Below are 21,851 nucleotides of genomic sequence, written 5' to 3' on the forward strand. Positions count from 1 at the left end.
CCCCCCCCCCAAAATCAACCCCATAAAACCAGCCAGCCCTCCACAGTGGACACCCTCTTAATATTTTTTTTCCTCCCAAAAAAACTCCTCTCGCTTAAATTACTCTCCTTCAGTGCGGTGTGTTGGATTTGACCGAGGGCTGCAGTGGATTGCATATTACTTTAAAAAAAAAAAAATTAATTTAGAGTACCCAATTATTTATATTCTCTTTGTCTTTCTGTCCGTGACATCTTTGTCAATCTCCAATTCTACCCAGCCCCACTACCCCCCCCCCCCACCCTATTTTCAGTTCTCTCCAGCTTTGGGTCATTCAGACTTGAAACATTAGCTCCCTCTCTCTCCACAAATGCCATCAGATTTGTTTAGGTTGTCCAGTATTTTCTGTTTTGTTTCAGTTTCCAGCATCCACAGTAATTTGCTTTTACTTACAAGTATAGTCAAGTCTGGAGGTAACAAAGACATGATGGGGGAAGTGTTTCAGCAGGCAATTGCCTGAGCTCAAAGTACAGATTAGAGACATTTCACAGGGGAAAGTGAGCAATCTTGGTTATGAAGAGCATACAGCATTTTAAGCTCAGCTCAAAGTCAAATGTGACACCAAAGTTGCAGAGTCTGGTTCACCCCAAGATAGTGGCTAGGGAGGGGAATGGAGTTTGAAGATTTTCCAAAAAATCTGAACTAAAATCTGCCCGGATTGTATTGACTGGTGGAATAGGCTCGATGGGGTGTATGATCAAACCCTGCTCCCACCTTGTATTTTTGTGTGAGATTGTACCATTGACTTGATTGGGACAGCTGGATGAGTCAGAAGGTCTTGGATTTCTCTTCTGCCCTCTTTACTACATATAACTCGAGCTTGGTGTTTGCTATGTTTGCTAACCACCACTTCCTGGTTGACCTCCATCTCTTAACAAGTTGGATAGTGTCCTATCCTGTGGGTCTTAGCCATTCGGATCTGTTGGTCAAAGATAGAAAAAGATGCAATTCAAACGAACGGGCCTTTCCAGAGGTATTCAAGAGCCTTGGTGATAAATTGAACCCTGAGAAACCATTCACTCATAACCCTGATTGAAGCTCAGAAGGAAGTGAATGCATCAATCAGATCCTTCACAGATGGTATGGGAATGTATTGTGGACTACGGCCAATAAACTTAATCAAGTTAAGAGGGAGTAGGACAGTCATTTAGTGAGAAAAATCAAACAGAGATATTAACGAGCAATGCCATCTGCTTTTGAACTCGAGACCTCACAAATAGATTGAAATGTTTTTTTCCAGCCCTCACATGCCTAGTACTGGCAGAAAGTAGTTCAGCAGCAACATCTCGCACATGACGTATTCAAAACAGCCACTGCCCACACAGCCTGTGGCTTTCTTTAGCTGGGCTTTTAAAAAATAATTGATGGCAGACAGTCATTTTGGAAAACCAAACACTCTGTATAATGTCTTTGATACTCTGCAGTACCGTCGCTGAACACAGTATCACCAGACAGTTCCATATGCTGTGAACAGAATTTAAAATCTTCAGCCCCATATATATTTCAACCATTTATCAATGTTATCTGTACACCTGGCTTGCAATACAGTGTGTCACTGGCAAAGCTGCTGACGATTTCCCAATTCTGTTAACTGGCCTCCTCGGCTCCAAGGGCTAGTATTGCTTGGTTAGTAAATTGCACATTTAAAAAAATAAATAAATTTAGAATACCCAATTCTTTTTTTCCCAATTAAGGGGCAATTTAGTGTGGCCAATTCACCGACCCAACACATCTTTTTGGGTTGTGGGGGTGAGACGCATGCAGACACAGGGAGAATGTGTAAACTCTACACGGACAGTGACCCAGGGCTGGGATAGAGCCTGGGTCCTCGGCACCGTGACGCAGCAGTGCTAACCACTGTGCCACCATGCCACCCTGTGAGCTGCATATTAACAGTGGCTGGTGCATAAAAGAACCATCCTGTTTCATGTGCAACAGCATACAGATCAGACAATTCTAGGTTTGATTCCTAGTCTTTGCCTGAAGGGATCTTGCTCCTGATTGTGTGTGTCCATAGAATCCCTACAGTGCATTCAGCCCATCGAGTCTGCACCGACCCTCTGAAGAGCACCTTACCTCGACCCATGCCCCGCCCTATCCCTGTACCCCCACTTAACCGGCACATCTTTAGACTGTGGGAGGAAACTGGAGCACCCGATGAAAACCCATGCAGACACTGGGAGAACATGCAAACTCCACAGTCACCCAAGGCCAGAATCGAACCTGGTCCCTGATGCTGACCACTGTGCATCTGTGTCCGTGTCTGCCCTGTGTCCCCCCCACACCCCCTTATAGAATGCATTAACCACTGAAGTGATACCACTCAAGTCACTTAAAGACCACAGGTCAAACTGGCTGCCAAATAGCAGCTCCCATTTAGAAAATGGCACTGAAAATGCTCCAGCAGTAAAGAGAGATTCACAAGTCCATCTGGATTTACAGAAGGGCATCTCCTCTGTGATAAGCAACTAACAGGCTGTACTGTAGCCTGCAATCCTGCCCCAATGTTCCCAGGTGACTATTTTGTACAAATATCAGCCTACGTCTTGCCTCCTGATGTTGATAGCCATGGGACAAACGGGTCACTGGTTCACGTGAGCCAGCGGTGCCGAGCCAGCTGTGAACTAGTTTTCCCACAATCATCCCAAATATTCTAGCCAGCAAAAGTTAGTATTTTATTCAATGGAAAGATTTACGGTGATTGCAGCTCTAGCCTCTGATCTGCAGGAAATTCTTCTGTAACTCTGGGGACTTTTGGAAGGAGAAAAATAAATAAGCAAACTGATTAATATAAACTGCAGCCTCCATTAAAATACTGCTACTGCTCAGTAGAGTCCCACGGCCAGAGATTCTTGGGCAGATTTTTATGTTTTGATATACTACAATTTCTCAACAGATTACTTTCCCAGATTATGTTATCCAATACAACTCAATTCTCCTTCAGACAAGTGGCTTTAGCAACACACCAAAGGTCACACGAAAAACAGTGAGATGTCAAAACATAGCGATTGCCTTCATAACAGCTCTGTGCATGTACCTACACCACATGAACTAAAGCAATTCAAGAAAGCAACCTTTCAAGGGCAGCAAGGGATGGGGAATTACTACTGACCTAGCTAGTGATACTCACATCCAATGAAAGAATAAATAATTTTAAAAATGCATATAGAATGAAAAGGAACGTGGACACATCAATAGAGATGGGCAAAAAGCCGAAGGGAAAGGGTAAAGGGAGCTTGTTCGTACTACAAGGATGCAGCAAGTGGTAGCCAACAGAATCTGTGTTAGGTCATCTGTCCATCTCTGGAGACGATGGACTGTGTCCAGGGTGTATGTCACTTTTGACCATCATCTGCTGTGGCTGTAGAGGCCGATTAGTGAGCTTCTGTCCATTCTGCAACTGACACAGAGGAATAGCTTTGGTCTGATGTCGACTGATGTTTTTTCTTTTCTTCCATCTGGTCATTTCCTTGTCGTCATACATTTATTTTGGTCCTCTGCTTTTTCTGTACCCTTCCTAACTGTTGATCTCCACTCTGGTCAACATCGAGGATTTCCCATGCATCAACTCTGATCCTGGTCAACTTGAAGTCTTGCTTGCAGACATCTTTGTATCGCAGAGGCAGGCGACCTGTTGGTATTGTGCCAATAGTAAGTTCACCATCGAGCACATCTTTGGGGTTGTGGCTGTCATCAATTCAACTCACTTGACCCAGGCCAACGGAGTCACCTCTGACTCAAGAGGGCAAATATGCTGGGAATCCCTGCGTACTTCATTATGCATCATTCTGTCGTGCCAGAGATGGCCAATATTCATCTGAGGCAGTGGAATATACTGGTTCCACTTCTGCTTTGTTTGGAAAACTTGGAATTATTGGATGCATAATTGATCTAAACTCAAGAACAATTTTGAAATTTACAAATAACTGCAAACAATGGATATGGGAAATCATGAAAGGCTGCACAGCATGCAGACAGTAATTCAACATTGGAAAATATCAGAAATATGGAAAGATTAAAGAGAAGCAGCGAGACTTTGCTGTGCAGATAAATAGATCATCCAAGGCTGCAAAAGTCGATGAGGCCAAAACGAATAGTCCTATTTATATTCAGAAGAATAAAATAGACAGGAGTGATGTACACAACCTTAATTATTGCAATTGGATGTACACATGTAGCTGGGGCAGCCAACAATTCGGATTAAAGTTCACATGAAGCTGCAGTCTGAAACATTTAAGTGTGTTTATATTGATTATGAAAATAGTGTGTAAAAGAGGCAAGTTCAGCACCTCTGACAGTTTGGGACTTAGAACATAGAACATAGAACGATACAGCGCAGTACAGGCCCTTCGGCCCTCGATGTTGCACCGACATGGAAAAAATCTAAAGGCCATCTAACCTACACTATGCCCTTATCATCCATATGCTTATCCAATAAATTTTTAAATGCCCTCAATGTTGGCGTGTTCACTACTGTTGCAGGTAGGGCATTCCACGGCCTCACCACTCTTTGCGTAAAAAACCCACCTCTGACCTCTGTCCTATATCTATTACCCCTCAATTTAAGGCTATGTCCCCTCGTGCTAGCCACCTCCATCAGCGGGAGAAGGCTCTCGCTGTCCACCCTATCTAACCCTCTGATCATTTTGTATGCCTCTATTAAGTCACCTCTTAACCTTCTTCTCTCTAACGAAAACAACCTCAAGTCCATCAGCCTTTCCTCATAAGATTTTCCCTCCATACCAGGCAACATCCTGGTAAATCTCCTCTGCACCCGTTCCAAAGCTTCCACGTCCTTCCTATAATGAGGCGACCAGAACTGTACTTAATATTAATGGTCCAAATAACCAGAAGTACACTGGAAGAGGGAAATGGAACCCTGGTCAGAGTACTACAAGAAACAAAGAACAGTACAGCACAGGAATAGGCCATTTGGCCCTCCAAGCCTGTGCCGATCATGATGCCTGTCTAACCAAATTTGTGTGGAGTTAATCTGCACTTCTAGTATCCGTATCCCTCTATTCCCATCCTATTCATGTATTTGTCAAGATGCTTCTTAAATGTCACTATCTCCCCTGGCAGAGAGTTCCAGGCACTCACCATCCTCTGTGTAAAAAAAACCTGCCTCACACATCTCCCCTAAACTTTGCCCCTCGCATCTTAAACCTATGTCCCCTTGTAATTGACTCTTACAGCCTGGGAAAAAGTGTCGATTGTTCTCAGGTGTTGAATTACAGGTCAGGATTGATCCCATTGATTGCAGGTACAAGCTCACAATGCTGCAATACTAAAACCCTTCTGAACTAAGCACTATTCATACCTTGAGTGCACAGCAGTAGTCGGTGGGAGCCTTGTACTTGCTACGGTAATCCTGCCCATAATACACATTCATGTGGTCCAGCTGAATGAAACAGGCCAGGTCCCGAGAGGTCTGAAAAACGAAATTGTCCTAGGTCAGTGTAATCAACAGCCTTTCATCATAAAGAGAAAATGCAAATATGCTGATATTATTTAAACGTGTGAAAGGGGGCTCAGACGAAAGACCGTTAGATCACGGTAGCTAGGACAAGATTAAGACATAAAAGGTTAATTTTCTAGAAAAAGACGACAAAACAAATAGTAGATAATGTATTCCCTGGGCAAAGACACCTGTAGCAATTATTAACAATTAAATGTGTATTCTTAAAGCATAATAGTAATAAAGCATAGAAATCCTTGTTCACAGTGAAGTGCTCGCAAGGTAAAATGGGACTTAGCCAACAAAACTTAACCACATTCTTTAGAAAAGAGGATTCACAAAGAATTCAGCCTGTTCAGCAGAAAACATTTCTGATCAGCAACCCCAGGCACCCGTTGCGAATAAAGAAATGGTTCCAGTCAGGAACCAGATTAAGATAAGGAGGATTGTATATACAAAGAGCCAAGGATAGTGAATAACGGATCTGGAAAACATCAGGACACTATGAGTAAGACCCTAAAGATCAACGAGCTGGTCACACAGTCCCATGTTGCCCAAAATTAAATTTCATTGGTCAGTGTATGTAATCTATAGCCATAATGATTGGACTATGTCCAGCCAAGGTGGGCTACTAACCTTCTGAAAATTGTATAATTACTGAACTCAGAACAATGTAAATTTAGAGTCGATTTGGAACTGCCCCAGATCACTCGCCCATGTCTTTTGGAAAATAAAAACGTCTTTAACCAGAGTTGCTGTCTCCATGAGTCTTTGTGTTAGCTGAGCCATAATTAGGGGCAGCACGGTAGCATGGTGGTTAGCATAAATGCTTCACAGCTCCAGGGTCCCAGGTTCGATTCCCGGCTGGGTCACTGTCTGTGCGGAGTCTGCACGTCCTCCCCGTGTGTGCGTGGGTTTCCTCCGGGTGCTCCGGTTTCCTCCCACAGTCCAAAGATGTGCGGGTTAGGTGGATTGGCCATGCTAAATTGCCCGTAGTGTCCTAAAAAAGTAAGGTTGGGTTACGGGTATAGGGTGGATACGTGGGTTTGAGTAGGGTGATCATTGCTCGGCACAACATCGAGGGCCGAAGGGCCTGTTCTGTGCTGTACTGTTCTATGTTCTATAATTAAGAAGGGAAATCCCTCATGTGAAAGACAGCTTAATATTTAGTCTCTGAAAACACTCCTACAACTTGGTTGTGGGCAAGAAGGGGAAGAAGAGTGAGAAATGCTTTTACAATAAAAGGGGGCTGGTAGTGGTAGACAAGTAAGAATAAAGATTTTTTGATAGAGGTAAGGAGATGTTGCCCATGTGTCACATCAACCTCCCTCTGCTGGTGCAGCCATTTCAGCCTCCTCAAAGAGACCGCCAAAGGGCTATGTTGAACAGCCGTGGTAGTTTAATCCAGCGTTTAAAAATCAGTTATCAGACTGATCAGACAGATCAAATCCAGTAAATAGATGTTTTTTTTGTAAATATCTCCAATCTCTAACTGTGGAATTTAGCAATCACTTTCCACTCTGCTTTGCTGAAGCTTACAGAAGGGCCATTCCACTACATCCTTGGACGGGTTAGGTGCCATTTGGGAGCGGCCGTTGTGGCGCAGCCGTTGTGGCGCCAAAATAACATTTATTTATTTGTAAATTAGCCTCAGTTGAGTTGGCTGCTGGTGCGGGTCCGCTGTCACAAGTGTTTCGTTCTATCACCATCTTTTAATATATTTTTTAACTAAACCAATTCGCATACCCATATGATGGCTGAGGAAGTATCAACGAAACGTGGTAAAGAAAAATTTGTTCATAACGGATTCCTTTACGTCTTTGACAAAACAAGCAAAGGTGACAGCGAAGTGAAATTTTGGCGTTGTGAGCAAAAAAACCGGTGCAAAGCACGGCTCCATACTAAAGCTGCAAACGTGGTGAGGCAGCTGAACAGCCATTCGCATGATGCTTCTGCTGCACAAGTAGAGGTTGCAATCGTGAAAACTAAAATAAAAAAGAGAGCACAGGAAACCCTTGAGGCACCGACTGTAGTTGTTAATGAATGTTTGACAGACATATCCCAAGCTAGTCTGCTTTGAGGAGAATGATAAGCAGAAAGCGTAATTATGTATTGAACGCCCCCACCAATCCAAGTGATTTACAACAATTGATTGTGCCAGAATGCTACAGGATATATGTCCCTCAACCAGGAGTGGAAGAAATTTTTTTACTTTGTGATAGCGGACCAGGTCACGACCGGATATTAATCTTCGGAAGACAGAGCTGGCTACAACACTTATTGACATCTGATATGTGGTTTGCAGATGGCACATTCAGTATTGCTCCCAGCCTCTTTTCTCAGATTTATGTAATTATGGTTAAAAAAAAAACACGGAGGAGCTACTCCTACGGTTTATGCTCTTATGAACAAATTTTTCTTTACCACGTTTCGTTGATACTTCCTCAGCCATCATATGGGTATGCGAATTGGTTTAGTTAAAAAATATATAAAAAGATGGTGATAGAACGAAACACTTGTGACAGTGGACCCGCACCAGCAGCCAACTCAACTGAGGCTAATTTACAAATAAAGAAATGTTATTTTGGCGCCAAAACAGCCGGCGCCAAAACGGCTGGCGCCAAAACGGCCGCGCCCAAACGTACCTAACCCTATGAAAGGTTACTAGCCGGCCATGAACCACCACAAAAACTAAAAAAGTATAGATATGCAGATAAAAGAATACATGAAACTGTTCTTAAATTTGAAAACATGGATGCTATCGAGTACTTGAGGAGCCTTGCTCATAATTACCAAATGAACTAAACTAAATGAACTAATTTAAGGTTTTTAAATTTACTTGCAACAATTTACTAGCCACAAAAACTAAAAAAAATTCTGTCGTCTGCGTCCAAACGGCCGCGCCAAATTGGCTGCGCCCAATTGTCCCATACCGTCCTTCGACCAGGTCTAAAGCTATCCATCCTTGCCTGACCGGCTATGTATTTCATGGGAGCTTCTGCCTGTGCCCGTAGAAAGCTGCCACAAAGCAGTTGTACCAGCAGGATGCTACCCTACAACCAGTGCCCTCGCAGATCTCAACTTGAGTAGAGGAAAGGGAGGAATGTCAGTTTGTTACCAAGTAGTGATATGATCTCTGTAGAAACAAATAACCTTCAAAAAGAAATTTGAACTTTAATAACTGAAAGGATGCTGTGACAAGATTTCACATTTTAAGACTTTTACTGCAACAAAAGACTCAAAGCACTATTGACTCAACAGTATTTTGTTAGTAACTTTATACTTTAAAGAACATTACCTTTTTCTTTTAGCACAATCGAAAACACACTTCAGATCTGCTTTACACTTTCTTTCACAGTGACTTAACTTCCAAGAGTTAACTTATTATTTTCTCAACCTAGGAACTTAACCCCAGAACTATATTTGAAAATGTGATTTTTCCTGGAGACTCGCACTCTAGCTAAAGCTAGACAAATCTTCCAGGTTCTTTTTACCTCCACACAAATTTGGTCTTTCCAATGAGTGTGAGCTCCCACCTGCATTCCTGTGCAGTGAACTGAAGACTTTTAGCCTCTAGCTGCTCTTGCTCGCCCCTGCACCCTGGCAGACTAACTGTGGCAGAGAGTTATCAGGGATTTCTTGGACCCTTCCCTTCTCAAGCCCATCTCCATGACAACATAAATTACATGGATTATTACTCGGGTAAAAAGGCTGCTCATCTATCCTGGAGACCCCAACTCTCTTTTTAACTTGAAAGTAAATGGACTGCTTTTTGAAAGCAAAATTGTTTCCAACCCAATATTTTGGAACTCGAGACTTTCAGTCAATCCACTGTTAGTACACTGGCTGTTGCCATCGTCTCCATGAAGCTTGCACCTTCCTCTCAGTAAAACAAACAATCTGACCTCTTCTTTAATCTCACAAGCATCCAAGTTTGTTGTTAGGCAGACTTCAGAGCAGGTCACATGATCCCTATCTTTTTACTTTAAAGACACAGTCCCAAAACAATCTTATATATCTCTTAATTGTAACAGCAGTCTGTCAGATCTCTTATAAACTGGTTCAAGAACACTGGCAAACCCTAACCAGCAAATGGCCTCAGAGATTAAGTTACAATCTGGTGCAGCATTAAGTGGCATTGGGTTTAATTTGTCACCATTTGTATCCACATTAAGAATCATTGCAATTCCTCAACTCCATACGCATAGCATATAACTCTCCACCTTTCTTAAAAGCATTTGTGTGAGGAATATTTAAGTTGACAATTCTGTCCATGCCATAGTATGTTTGACATAGCTACTGGATCAGACCCATGCAAAGTTATCAATGCAGCCAACTGTTTTGGATAGCAAGAATGACAGTGATGACAATGAAAAGTAATGAAGAACATCACAAAATAGGGCTTGAGGTATGGCTGAAGTCACTGCAGTATTTTCAGAAGTATTCTCAAAAGCAATTACATTTTCTGCCATTACAGTTGCTATATGATTTATTTGATAAAAAAGGACCTACTGAACCATACCTTTGTCTTGCCCTTAGGCACGTAATAGATTCCAGAGGCTCGGAGTAGGAAGTAGCGCTTCTTCCAGGATTTTTTGCCATCCTCCTTCAACCAAAGCAACCCCTCAATTTCTGGAACAGTCACAGAACTGCCACAAAAAAACTCCTGCAGCAAAAGCACAGAACAGAACAATTAAGGCAGGGGAACGGGACCAAGTTAAATGCCCTTTCAGAGAGCAACCTCAGTGGGCCGAATTTCCACCTTCTGGGCTGTCAATATTCGTAATTCTGTAATTCACACACAGCAGAGACCAGAGTATAAGGTTATTGAATAAATTGGCCCCAGTTGTGAGAAGCATTTAGATCCAGCATTTAGGAGAAAGTACACCCATAATCTAATGCTTGACTCAGTATTTTGAATATAGAGGGGCAGGGAGAAAATTAGGTAGGGAACATAGGCCCCAAGTTTTCTGCAGACATATCCATTAACTTTGCAACTTGGAGAAGGGCTAATATAAATTTCAGTTAACAATTATTCAATAGCATACCTCATTTTTCTGATCCGTTATTGTTTTTGTTTCTTATTTCAGCACCGCTCCTGGACAGGCAATAATGCAGAAGCCAGCTCCATGTACAACACATTTTGATAAGGCACTGCTCAGATTTTTCATGAGAGATTTTGCCTAGGCCAGCCCCACCCTGTGCCCAGCATTTGGGTTTTTTTTCAAAATCACAATAAACTCCCTCCAGATTTTTTACCCTTCTTTCAAGGACCATTTTGATTCTCTTTCAGTACCATTTAGAGCAGTGGTGGACAATCTGTAGCTCAGAAGCCATATGCGGCCCATGAGTGCAGCCCATGAGACATTCTGTACTCCCGTTGCTCACGCGCAAGGTCAACACATTCCACTGATTTCTATCTGGGTAGTTTTCTTTCCCCACCAGTATGACTGACGTGATACACACGTAAAGCCAGGGCAAGTGAAGTGAGATGTGTGCTAATTGCTCACAACATTGACTGTGAAAGTTGTGCACTCCCTCGGTGTCCAAAGTGTAAATATTTCTTTTGATTTTACCATTTGAAATTGATGACAGTTCTATGAACGTATAAATGATTAAACATTTTCTATAACTCACTGAAATATCTGACATGTATTAAAGGTATTCAATCTTATTCATGGGATCATGGTTAGTGAACAAATCGGATTTCAATCTTGCAGCCCACTGAGATAAAGGAAGTCCACTCATGCGGCCCACTCACTAGCCTATGTTGCTGATCACTGATTTAGAGAGTGATAAACCAGGCAGAGTTATGGTGGCTGATTTAAATGGGAAACACCCTCCAGAAACAATAATTCTTTTGTCATCAAAGTTTAAAAATACCTATGTCCAAGATCCTTGATTAGTCAATGGGACAGAGTTCCAGGTCACCAGCCAGGCAAATGTTACAACCACAGTATTTAAAGTGGAGATGAGCCAGGATACCCAAACATTCCATAGTTGATATTATAGCTTTGCCAGAAAGGTACGGCTCAACCCATTTGAGAACTCTATCTTCGAGGCAGGCTTTTTTTTTTAAAACAGTACTACCGTTGGACTTAACTGCCTTTTAAAATATATTTTGTTAGGAATAACTGTTAAATATTTTTAAACTTTAACAACTCACAAAGTGTAATGATTACATTTTTTGCAGATTTGAGCTCAATATAGATAGGGTCCTCATATGAAAGCCTCTTTTATAAAACTTTCCAACAATAACATATTTTGCAGTATACTGGTGGAAAGTGACTGTGTGTATTAACACTGGGAAGACCATAAGCACACTGTGTGCTGGCACACAGGAGTTGGTGTTCTTTGCAGAAAGGAAAAGGTATAGCAAGTTGACTGGTTCATTCTTTCAGACTTTTAACAGAGAGCAGCTGTTAATGTGAAATCAGCAGACGCAAACTGAGTAGAGGGTACAGCTAGAACTTGGTTTTGGTATACCAGGGATGGGTAAAAGAGAAATATCCAGCTTTGGCTCACTATTCACTGATCCCTCATTAGAAAGTTGGGGTTTGGAGAGGAGGTATTAACAGTCAAGAGAGATCTAGGTGTACAGGTCCACAGGTCACTGAAAGGGGCAATACAGGTGGAGAAGGTAGTCAAGAAGGCATACGGCATGCTTGTCTTCATTGGCCGGGGCATTGAGCATAAAAATTGGCAAGTCATGTTGCAGCTGTACAGAACCTTAGTTAGGCCACACTTGCAGTATAGTGTTCAATTCTGGTTACCACACTATCAGAAGGATGTGAAGGCTTTAGAGAGGGTGCAGAAGAGATTTTCCAGGATGTTACCTGGTATGGAGAGCATTAGCTATGAGGAGAGATTGAATAAACTCGGTTTGTTCTTACTGGAACAACGGAGGTTGAGGGGCGACCTGATATAGGTCTACAAAATTATGAGGGGCATAGACAGTGGATAGTCAGAGGCTTTTTCCCAGGGTAGAAGGGTCAATTACTAGGGAGCATAGGTTTAAGGTGCGAGGGGCAAGGTTTAGAGGAGATGTACGAGGCAAGTTTTTTTTACACAGAGGGTAGTGGGTGCCTGGAACTCACTGCCGGAGGGGGTGGTGGAAGCAGGGACGATTGTGACGTTTATGGGTCATCTTGACAAATACATGAATAGGATGGGAATAGAGGGATACGAACCCCGGAAGTTGAGAAGATTTTAGTTTGGATGGGCAGCAAGGTCGGCTCAGGCTTGGAGGGCCAATGGGCCTGTTCCTGTGCTGCACTTTTCTTTGTTCTTTTGGTTCTTTGAGGTGAACTGTTGACAGTACGTTTTAGTTTAGACTCAATAACCTGCACATGTAAATGGCAGTTGATTCTCTTCCATACTCAAGATGGCCTGAGGGGGCTGCAGGGGCTGCCAAAACTGCAATAGTGTCTTCAGGAGAGAAGGCGGGAGCAGAGGAGAAATTGGGGCAAATACAAAATCCTATCAGAGGGACATTTTCAGGGTAGTCCTTCCTCCTCAAGAGAGATTTCTTAATGTTTCAAAATTAAAAAATTCTGTACTAACCAGAACTAGCTTCTCATTTAAAAAAAATAAATTTAAAATGCCAAATTCTTTTTTTCCAATTAAGAGGTAATTTAGTGTGGCCACTGCACCTACCATATACATCTTTGGGTTATGGGGGTGAGACCCACGCAGACATGGGGGGGGCTTCTCATTATCAACATGCCTGATGTTTGGAATTATAGAATGCAAGCATGATATTTGCTGTTAACATCAACCAGGGGCTAGTTTAGCACACTGGGCTAAATCGCTGGCTTTTAAAGCAGACCCAGGCAGGCCAGCAGCATGGTTCAATTCCCGTACCAGCCTCCCCGAACAGGCGCCGGAATGTGGCGACTAGGGGCTTTTCACAGTAACTTCATTGAAGCCTACTCGTGACAATAAGCGATTTTCATTTCATTATATACTCAATCCATATTAGAATGCTACCTTTGAAGCAAGCGCATTTATCACATTTTAGATGCAAGTACTTGTCCTTTCCTGATTGCTAAATATCTGGGATGCAGAAATGTTCAAGTTCAAAGTTACCATGATAAACCAAACTGCTCATCTGATTAATGCCAGATTTACTTAATCAACTCCTGAAATTTAAAAATCATTTCCAAAAATAATTAATTCCTGAAATACAGAGCAGTGTCCTGACCCGCACAAATAAATAAATTCCTATTGAAGAAAATGGGGGGTGGGGGAGCAGAAGAGATATTCAAAGGGAATACTGAAGACATGGAAATCGAATAAACTTGAGTCAGTGTTACTTATTGATTTGATACGGGAATGGGGCCCACTTTAACAGTCCACCTGGGCAACGACAAGCATCTAGCTGGGCGATTAGTGATTTTATCTTTCCAAACTTGGCTTACATCTGAAACTGATTTAACATGGGAGCGAAAGTTAGAGATCCGTCACTGAGGTTGGGAACAGTTGAGGAAATCGTAAATAAATATGCCAAAAATAAAGCATGTAGGGCTCTTTTGAGATTTTGCTCTTTTTGTGCTGGTATTGGGACCAGCTCCCCAAGATGCTAGCTTTTACCCCACACACTGCAGGCAAAACCACAATTTATTTCAAATACTTGCATTTACTTCAGAATTAATTTATTTGAAGCAATCTCTTGTCTTTTGAGGATTGCATGCATGGAAACTGAATTTTATTCCACCTTGGTATTAAACGGCAAATATTTTCAGTTCTTTTTATGCAAATAAAAAGGTTTTAAAATCCAAGCATTTTCCCCATTGGTTTGTTATTTTCACTTATACCTGACTTGGTTCCTCTCAGTTTAAATGATGTGACGAGGACAAATCCCCTCACTCAAAGGGTTGAGAATCATTTTGGAATTCTCTACCACAGGAAGCTGTGGATGCTCCGTCATTGAGTACAAGTCACAAATTGCCAAGATTTTGGATACTAAGTGAATCAAGGGATGGGGATAATACAGGAAAGTACAGCTGAGGTGGTTCAGCCATGATACTACCAAATGGTGGAGTAGGCTTAAGGCAATGAATATCCAACGCCCATTTCATTTTACAGCATGAGTATTTATGGATTTTGTTTCAGATTGGAAGTGTTTTTTTTTACAAATTTAGAGTACCCAATTCATTTTTTCCAATTAAGGGGGAATTTAGCTTGGCCAACCCACCTAGCCTGCACATCTTTGGTTTGTGGGGGTGACACCCACGCAAACACGGGGAGAATGTGTAAACTCCACACAGTGACCTAGAGCCGGGATCGAACCTGGGACCTCGGCGCCAAGAGGAAGCAGTGCTAACCTCTATGCCACCGTGCTGTCCTCAAAGTGTTTTTTTTTTTAACCTCAAGTTCAGTCCTCTTTGGGACAATCACTCGTCTGAAAGCCAATGAGAAAAGCTGACCCTCGCAATTGTTAGATACCCATTGAGCTTCAATTATCTCAGAAATTGAGCTTGTGCACCTGACTTACCTCGAGTAATGCTTCTTTGTTTCTATCTCCCATCTCAGAATTCTCTCTCTTCCCCAGCAGGTAATTCTGTGATACATAAAAGCACATTAGTGCAGTTAATTACATATTTGAAACATCTGTACATTAACCCAGAGATTCATTGCTTGCTGCTGTCCCGAAGCTAAGATCAGCTGACATTTTGGTCTTACTGCATACAAAGCTATTTTCATTTTCAGCTGGATGCAACCTGCTCTGGGAAAGCCAGTGACAGAACACCACGGCTTCGGCACTGCTCAGCATCCTGGAACAAGTCACAGTAGTCAAGCAACGCCTCGATTTTTAAATTTTCATCTCGTTTTCAAATCCCTCCTTAGCCTCACTTCCCCAATCGCTGTAATCTCCTCCAGCCCAAACGTAGTCTAAATAAGGCTCTATAGATGTTTAATAAAACTGTCCTGCTTTTCAATCTATCCCTTTGGCAATTAACCCCGGTGCCTTGCTTATTTTTTCCAATGGCCTTTTTAACCTATTTTTTTAAAAATTCATTCATGAGTCGAGGGGCGTTACTGGTAATGCCAGTATTTGCTGCACATCGCCGATTGCCCTTCCTACCATTAAGTTATTATTCTGGCATCACCAACAAACACATCAACCATTATACTCCCACCGTTTGGCAGCATGGATTAGATACATAGTAAAGCTCCCCCTCTACCCAGATCCTATCAAACACTCCTAGGGCAGATAAAGCACAGGGTTGGATACAGAGCGAAGCTCCCTCTACACTGTCCCCCTCCCAGGGCAGGTACAGCATGGTGTTAGATACAGAGCAAAGTTCCTTCTTCAACTGTCCCCATCAAACACTTCCAGTACAGGGAGCACAACAGGGGTTAGTTGTGGACTTCGTTCCCTCTGCATTGTTCAGTTAGATACCTCATCCCAACATCAATGGAGTGTTTCTTATTGCAATACCTTGCCATTTCCCACACCAGCCATCCCACAGCTCCTGAATCTAATTGCCAATTAATACTATACAAGAGGCAGTTTATGCTGTGGCAGCATGTTTGCTACAAACTGATTTGGTACTCTCCCAAACGTATTTCATAGAGGAACCCAAAGATAACAGAAAAACGTGAAGCTGGCTTTGATTAAAAACAACAAAAACTAACACTCAAGCTAAAATTAATGACATTGTGCCAAGGGAACTGAAGTATTCTGCATTCCTACTGTTTCCAACATGTAATACAAAAAGCTTACTGTGTGCCTGACATTTAGGTGAGGACTTTGAACCTCAGAGCACAAAGATTTGTGAAGCAAGAACCTGAACAACTGGACTAGCCATTGGTCCTGGCAACTACAATACGTCACAACTTCCATTATACTCCAATATTCAATTCTAACTGCTGATTCCTGGGCTCCAGGCAAGGGAGCACAGAACTTATCTAGGTTTTAAATGAATCAAGTATAACAGTCCAACCATGAGTGTTAAACCAGCAATTCAATGAAAGATCATAATGTGTCTTGTGAAATATGAGCACAAAACCCTTGTGTCTTGCAGATGTCATGTGAACTGACATCTCCACAGTCCACATCTTGGAATCTGCATTACAATAAAATGAAACAGTTAGGTAGTAGTTGTATGCAGTGTGGAAATAATGTAAGACAGTTCAATTGATTAAGGTACCAGTGAATAATAAATGCAAGTAGCCTGCGGGATGACAATAAGAAAGTAATTCTACATCATTGTTGAGGTCTACCGTTTGTCAGAAGCTTCACATACCTGTGGATTTTTAAAAAGTGCGTATTTCTCAATGCGTTCAGTAAACATGAGCTTATTCTGACTGTCTCGAGTCCAGTTCAGCAAGTTCTCCACCAGATTTTCGTGATCTTCAAAAATTCGCTCTGAAATTAAAAGAAAACGAAGAGAAAGAAAATTAAACAGTCAAGAACTAGTGAAATTATCAAATGTCGTTGATAGCCAGTAGTTATATTATGGGAGGATCTAGTCCTTCTGCAATTTATATAATTTAGAACAGTGGTTCTTGAACTATTGGTTTGGGCATGCCACTTGCTGATTATGATAAGTAGCCTATTTTTTTAAATTTAAGTTCATGTTCAGGTTCTGGAGAAAGTATAAGTCCCTCATCCCACTCCAGAGTAGTTTTGATCCCCTCTACAGTTTGTCCATAAACTACCAACTTCATCTCTACAGTTTTCAGGAACAATTTTTTTACCAGAGTACTGCAGAATAATTTATCAGTGTGTGTCAGGGACTATCAGACCAGACCCACTTCAGATCCTAGTGAGCCAGACAGAATTCAAAGGAAATTGACCTAGGTGAAAGGTCACAGACCTGAAACATCAACTCTTTCTCTCTTCATAGATGGTGCTTTATAAGCGGAGCATTTCCAGCACTTTATTTTTATTTCAGATTTCCAGAATCTGCAGTGTTTTGTGTTTAACTCATTGCCACTTCCCTTCCAGAAATGCTCACTTTGATGTACTGCTCTTCTCTCAGACAGGATTTCCACCTGTCTCTTTTACCTTCTACATCTTCATTGTTTTTTTTGTCTTTTTTGTCCATTTCCCTTCTTGTGTTTATCAGGTATCTATCAAAATTCACTTTCACAGTCACATCCCTTTGCTCAGTAAATGTCTCTGGCTTCAACTTATCCCACATGGATTGCAATCGGAATTCCACCCTTCATGTTCCTGTTCCACCCATGACTACAAACATTACCAAGATATTTAGCATTCCTCAAACCACTGCATCCCGAGAACCATGCACTGCTACATGCATGCTCTCAATCCCTCTCTTCAGCAGTACAGGCTCACCATCGCTGCAGCTCCAATCATCCTTTGCTTGATCTGGAGCTTGACTGAAAAGCTTTTCCTCCTCCTTTCAACTAGTAAGGATCTATAGCTTCAACAATTCTTGAACGTAATGTCTCCCTGAATCCTTCCTCTCCTTTACTTTCCTCTGGTCCCATTCCTTCTACCAATCTTACCATTTACCATATTTTCACTAACCCTTTCTGATCTTCCCTATTCTCCTTTGCCTCCACGCCTACTTTTTTCTCATGCAGTGGACCCTTTTCTCTAGTCTTCATGTCACACACAATTTACAGTGCAGAAGGAGGCCATTCGGCCCATCAAGTCTGCACCAGCTCTTGGAAAGAGCACCCTACCCAAGGTCAACACCTCCACCCTATCCCCATAACCCAGTAACCCCACCCAACACTAAGGGCAATTTTGGACACCAAGGGCAATTTATCATGGCCAATCCACCTAACCTGCACATCTTTGGACTGTGGGAGGAAACCGGAGCACCCGGAGGAAACCCACACACACACGGGGAGGATGTGCAGACTCCGCACAGACAGTGACCCAAGGCGGAATCGAACCTGGGACCCTGGAGCTGTGAAGCATTTGTGCTATCCACAATGCTACCGTGCTGCCTCATGATTCTTATTTCATTTGGACCCCCCTTCTTTACACTCTCTAGATGTTTTCATTGGCAACCAACTGCAGGAATGGCATCATCCATCTCAAACCATCAGTTCCAAGACTGTCACTGATTAAGAGATCTTTCCTCCAAAGTCTCCAGCCAAATAGTTCTCTAAGCCCTCATCAACCACCACAGTTCACCATCTGACTGTCGGAACTCCTTTGAATCCACTCACTTCCTACAAATCATAGGTGTTGCAATGGAAACCTCTGAGCCCTAGCTATTAGTTTGCCTTCTCTTGGGATATGGGGAACATTATTTGTTCCAGTCCTACTCAGGACCCCTCCCTCACCTGTTTCTAGAAACATAGAAAAAAATAGGAGCATTCAACCCTTCAAGCCCGCTCCGCCATTCATTATGATCACGGCTGATCATCCAACTCAATAACCTAATCCTGCTTTCCCCCTTTAATCCCCTTCGCCCTAAGTGCAATATCTATCTGCTTCTTGAAACAATACAATGTTTTGGCCTCAACTACTTCCTGTGGTAATGAATTCCACAGGCTCACCACTCTCTGGGTGATGAAATTTCTCATCTCTGTCCTAAATGGTCCACCTCAGACTGTGACCCCTGGTTCTGGACACCCACCATCGGAAATATCCTTCCTGCATCTACCCTGTCCAGTCCCGTTAGAATTTAATAGGTTTCTATGAGATCCCCCCCCTCATTCTTCTGAACTCCAACAAATACAATCCTAGCCGATTCAATCTCTTCTTGAACGTCAGTCCTGCTATCCCAGAAATTAGTCTGGTAAACCTTCGCTGCACTCCCTCTATTAGAACATCCTTCCTCAGATAAGACCACCAAAACTGCACACAATAACAGGTGTGGCCTCACCAATGCCCTGTATAATTGCAGCAAGACATCCTGCTCCTGTACTCAAATCCTCTCGCAATTAAGGCCACCATCTGCTATTCTGCTGCTGTATCAGTTTCTGCTATTGTATTATTTCTGTTATTGTATCAGTGCTGCTTGTAGCACTTGGCCTGAGCTCAAAAAATTTCTACAACTTGGATTTCAATTTCCACCTTTCACCTGTGTTTAACTGGTCTATCACTCGCCCCTTCACTTTTCGATTTCTGTCTTCTGAAGGTAGGCTATCAACCACTATGAAGCCAATGACTCATAGCTATTTAGACCACAATTATTCTCACCCATCTCCTGGAAGGACCCTAGTTCATTCCCATAGCTGTGCTTCCGATGCATTTTCCTTTTTCCTCAACCAACTTTTCCCCTCCATGGCTGACAGGACCCTTGACTGGGTTTGTTCCATTCCCAACATTTCTACTCTCATCCCATCAACTTCCTCCTAAAACCGTAATCTTGGTTCCCTTATTTTCATTTTCCAGACCACCTGCCTCCACAACTAACAGATCATTCTCCACCATTTCTGCTACCTCCAGTGTGATGTCGCCATCAAACACATTCTCCCTTACTTTCCAACATTCTGAAGGGACCATTCCTTTTGCAACACCCTGTTTCCTATTCAATCACCTCCTCTCCTTCCCATAACACTTTTCCATGTAAATGCAGGAGATCCCTTGCAAGACCTTCCTGAATATTCCTTTCAGGTGAATCAGCAATTTACTTTGACTTCTTGTCTTTGTGTCAACACAGTCTTCTCCACACTGGGGCGACAAAATGCATATTGGGTGACTGCTTTGTAGATTACTTCTGCTCAGCACAAGCACATCAAACTTCTGACCACCTGCCATTTGAATTCCCTGCCCTGCTCCATTCTGACCCCTCTATCACCCACACTGCTCTATTGAAACCCACTGTAAGATGGAGAAACAGCACCTCATAATTTGATCAACCTTCCAGATTCAAAATTAAGTTCACCAATTTCAGATCATAATCACTTCCAGCATATATTAGCAGTGATTCCACTATTTCCAGTCACACCTTCTCGAAATACATTTTATTTACTGACCCCATCACCACCCTGTTTTTTCCCTTACACCATTGTCCCTTTTGTATTTATTCTCTCCTACATTCTACCTCTCTCAGATGTTCCCTGGTGTTTTTTTCCTCCTCTTTCTGTCTCTGCAGTTACTTAAAACCTGTTACACCAATAACATTATTCTTTTCCGATTCAAGATCACAACAGTTGAAATTTTAACTGCTTCACTCCACATGGATGCCAACTGACCTGCTGAGTACTTGCAGCAATATCCTACCTAATACCTAGTTACATGACAGCACAACACAATATCATGCTTTTGCACAAGTCCCATCGCGTGCACTTTCTCCATAGTCTTGAATGAGAAATACCGACATGAAACAAGTAGGTCAAATTTGCGAAACGGTTTTATTTTACAGACAGAAGTAAGAAAACAGGAGTAACAGTTTGTGAACAAATTTGGCCTACTTAATCCAAATTTTCTCCTCTGTAAAAATTAGGAAAAATAACAAGACACATTATTGGAATTCTTTATTTCTGGAAAATTTCCAACTGCAACAACGGACCTTCCTGCATTTTTACTTCCAGGTGAAAGATCAGTTTTTGTAATCCTTTGTTAAAAGTTGACTGCCCTTAAGTTTATTAATTCTGACCCCAGGGTGGGACTTGGAGAGTAGGAAGTGTGCTTCAGACACCTTCTGAAAGGAGGGAATCACCAACTTGCCGGTCAACCCCCTACAGGGCTATATACTCTATAGACATCTCATGTTGTGTCAGAAACAGAATTGTCCTCTTGGTATTCAATGCAAATATTTGCTAACCACGAGATGAGATGACCAATTGCTTAATGTTCATGGTCACTCTAAAGACTTTTCCATTCCCATGCTCATGAGCAGCTCACAGACCTCTGCTTCTTGGTGCTGTAAATTCACTCATCCCGCACATGAAAGACCGGGAGAACATGGAAATGGGAGGTTGGCCCAGGAAACACTGAGAAACGAAAAGGGGCTCACAGAATAAAGCCATCGGCCTACTCTTGCATCATAACCAATCGAGGCAACACAAGTAGATCACTGGTTACTCTTTGCTGTAGTAGTTGTATTGATATTTGTGTGTTAACTTACTAGCTTATTTCATGTGCTTTTTTTTTTACATTGTTATTTATGGCTAGTTTATGTTTTTCTCAGTTATTATATCACCATGCTTTCCCAGCATGTATTGTGTACACTAATGTAAATAATGAAATGCCAATAAAAACACAAAAAAATTCACTAATCAATTACTCCAGCGCAATACAAAATATAATTTAATCGCAAATCCCAGCCATTGAAAGAAAAGTTTTGAAACATGACAATCCATTTTAAATGGACACCAACATTCTGCTGGGATAGAAGAGAATGGATTATAGGACTCTGAAGATCCAAACATTTGGATTGTCTGAACAATGGGGCCGCATGACAATTTGGTCTATAAC

The 21,851-nt window shown here is 42.1% G+C and overlaps 1 protein-coding gene and 1 long non-coding RNA gene across 5 annotated transcripts in view; one reads left to right on the plus strand and one right to left on the minus strand.

The window, feature by feature from the left end:
* LOC119960037 overlaps positions 1-11,130 on the plus strand; it is a 67,669-nt gene extending 56,539 nt beyond the window's left edge. The window contains exon 3 of the long non-coding RNA XR_005459315.1: positions 10,034-11,130. This is a non-coding gene — a long non-coding RNA (uncharacterized LOC119960037). The remainder of the gene's footprint in view (positions 1-10,033) is intronic.
* The window catches only part of raph1a (Ras association (RalGDS/AF-6) and pleckstrin homology domains 1a), a 250,079-nt gene that overhangs the window by 34,520 nt on the left and 193,708 nt on the right, over positions 1-21,851 (minus strand). For all 4 annotated transcript variants that reach the window (XM_038787932.1, XM_038787930.1, XM_038787922.1 and 1 more), the window contains 4 exons: positions 16,747-16,868; positions 14,991-15,056; positions 10,017-10,160; positions 5,357-5,467 (listed from right to left, as the gene is read on the minus strand). In XM_038787932.1, coding sequence (XP_038643860.1) covers positions 5,357-5,467; positions 10,017-10,160; positions 14,991-15,056; positions 16,747-16,868 — 443 coding nt within the window. The remainder of the gene's footprint in view (positions 1-5,356; positions 5,468-10,016; positions 10,161-14,990; positions 15,057-16,746; positions 16,869-21,851) is intronic.

Source organism: Scyliorhinus canicula, chromosome 2, assembly GCF_902713615.1.
Source record: "Scyliorhinus canicula chromosome 2, sScyCan1.1, whole genome shotgun sequence".
Taxonomy (NCBI): domain Eukaryota; kingdom Metazoa; phylum Chordata; class Chondrichthyes; order Carcharhiniformes; family Scyliorhinidae; genus Scyliorhinus; species Scyliorhinus canicula.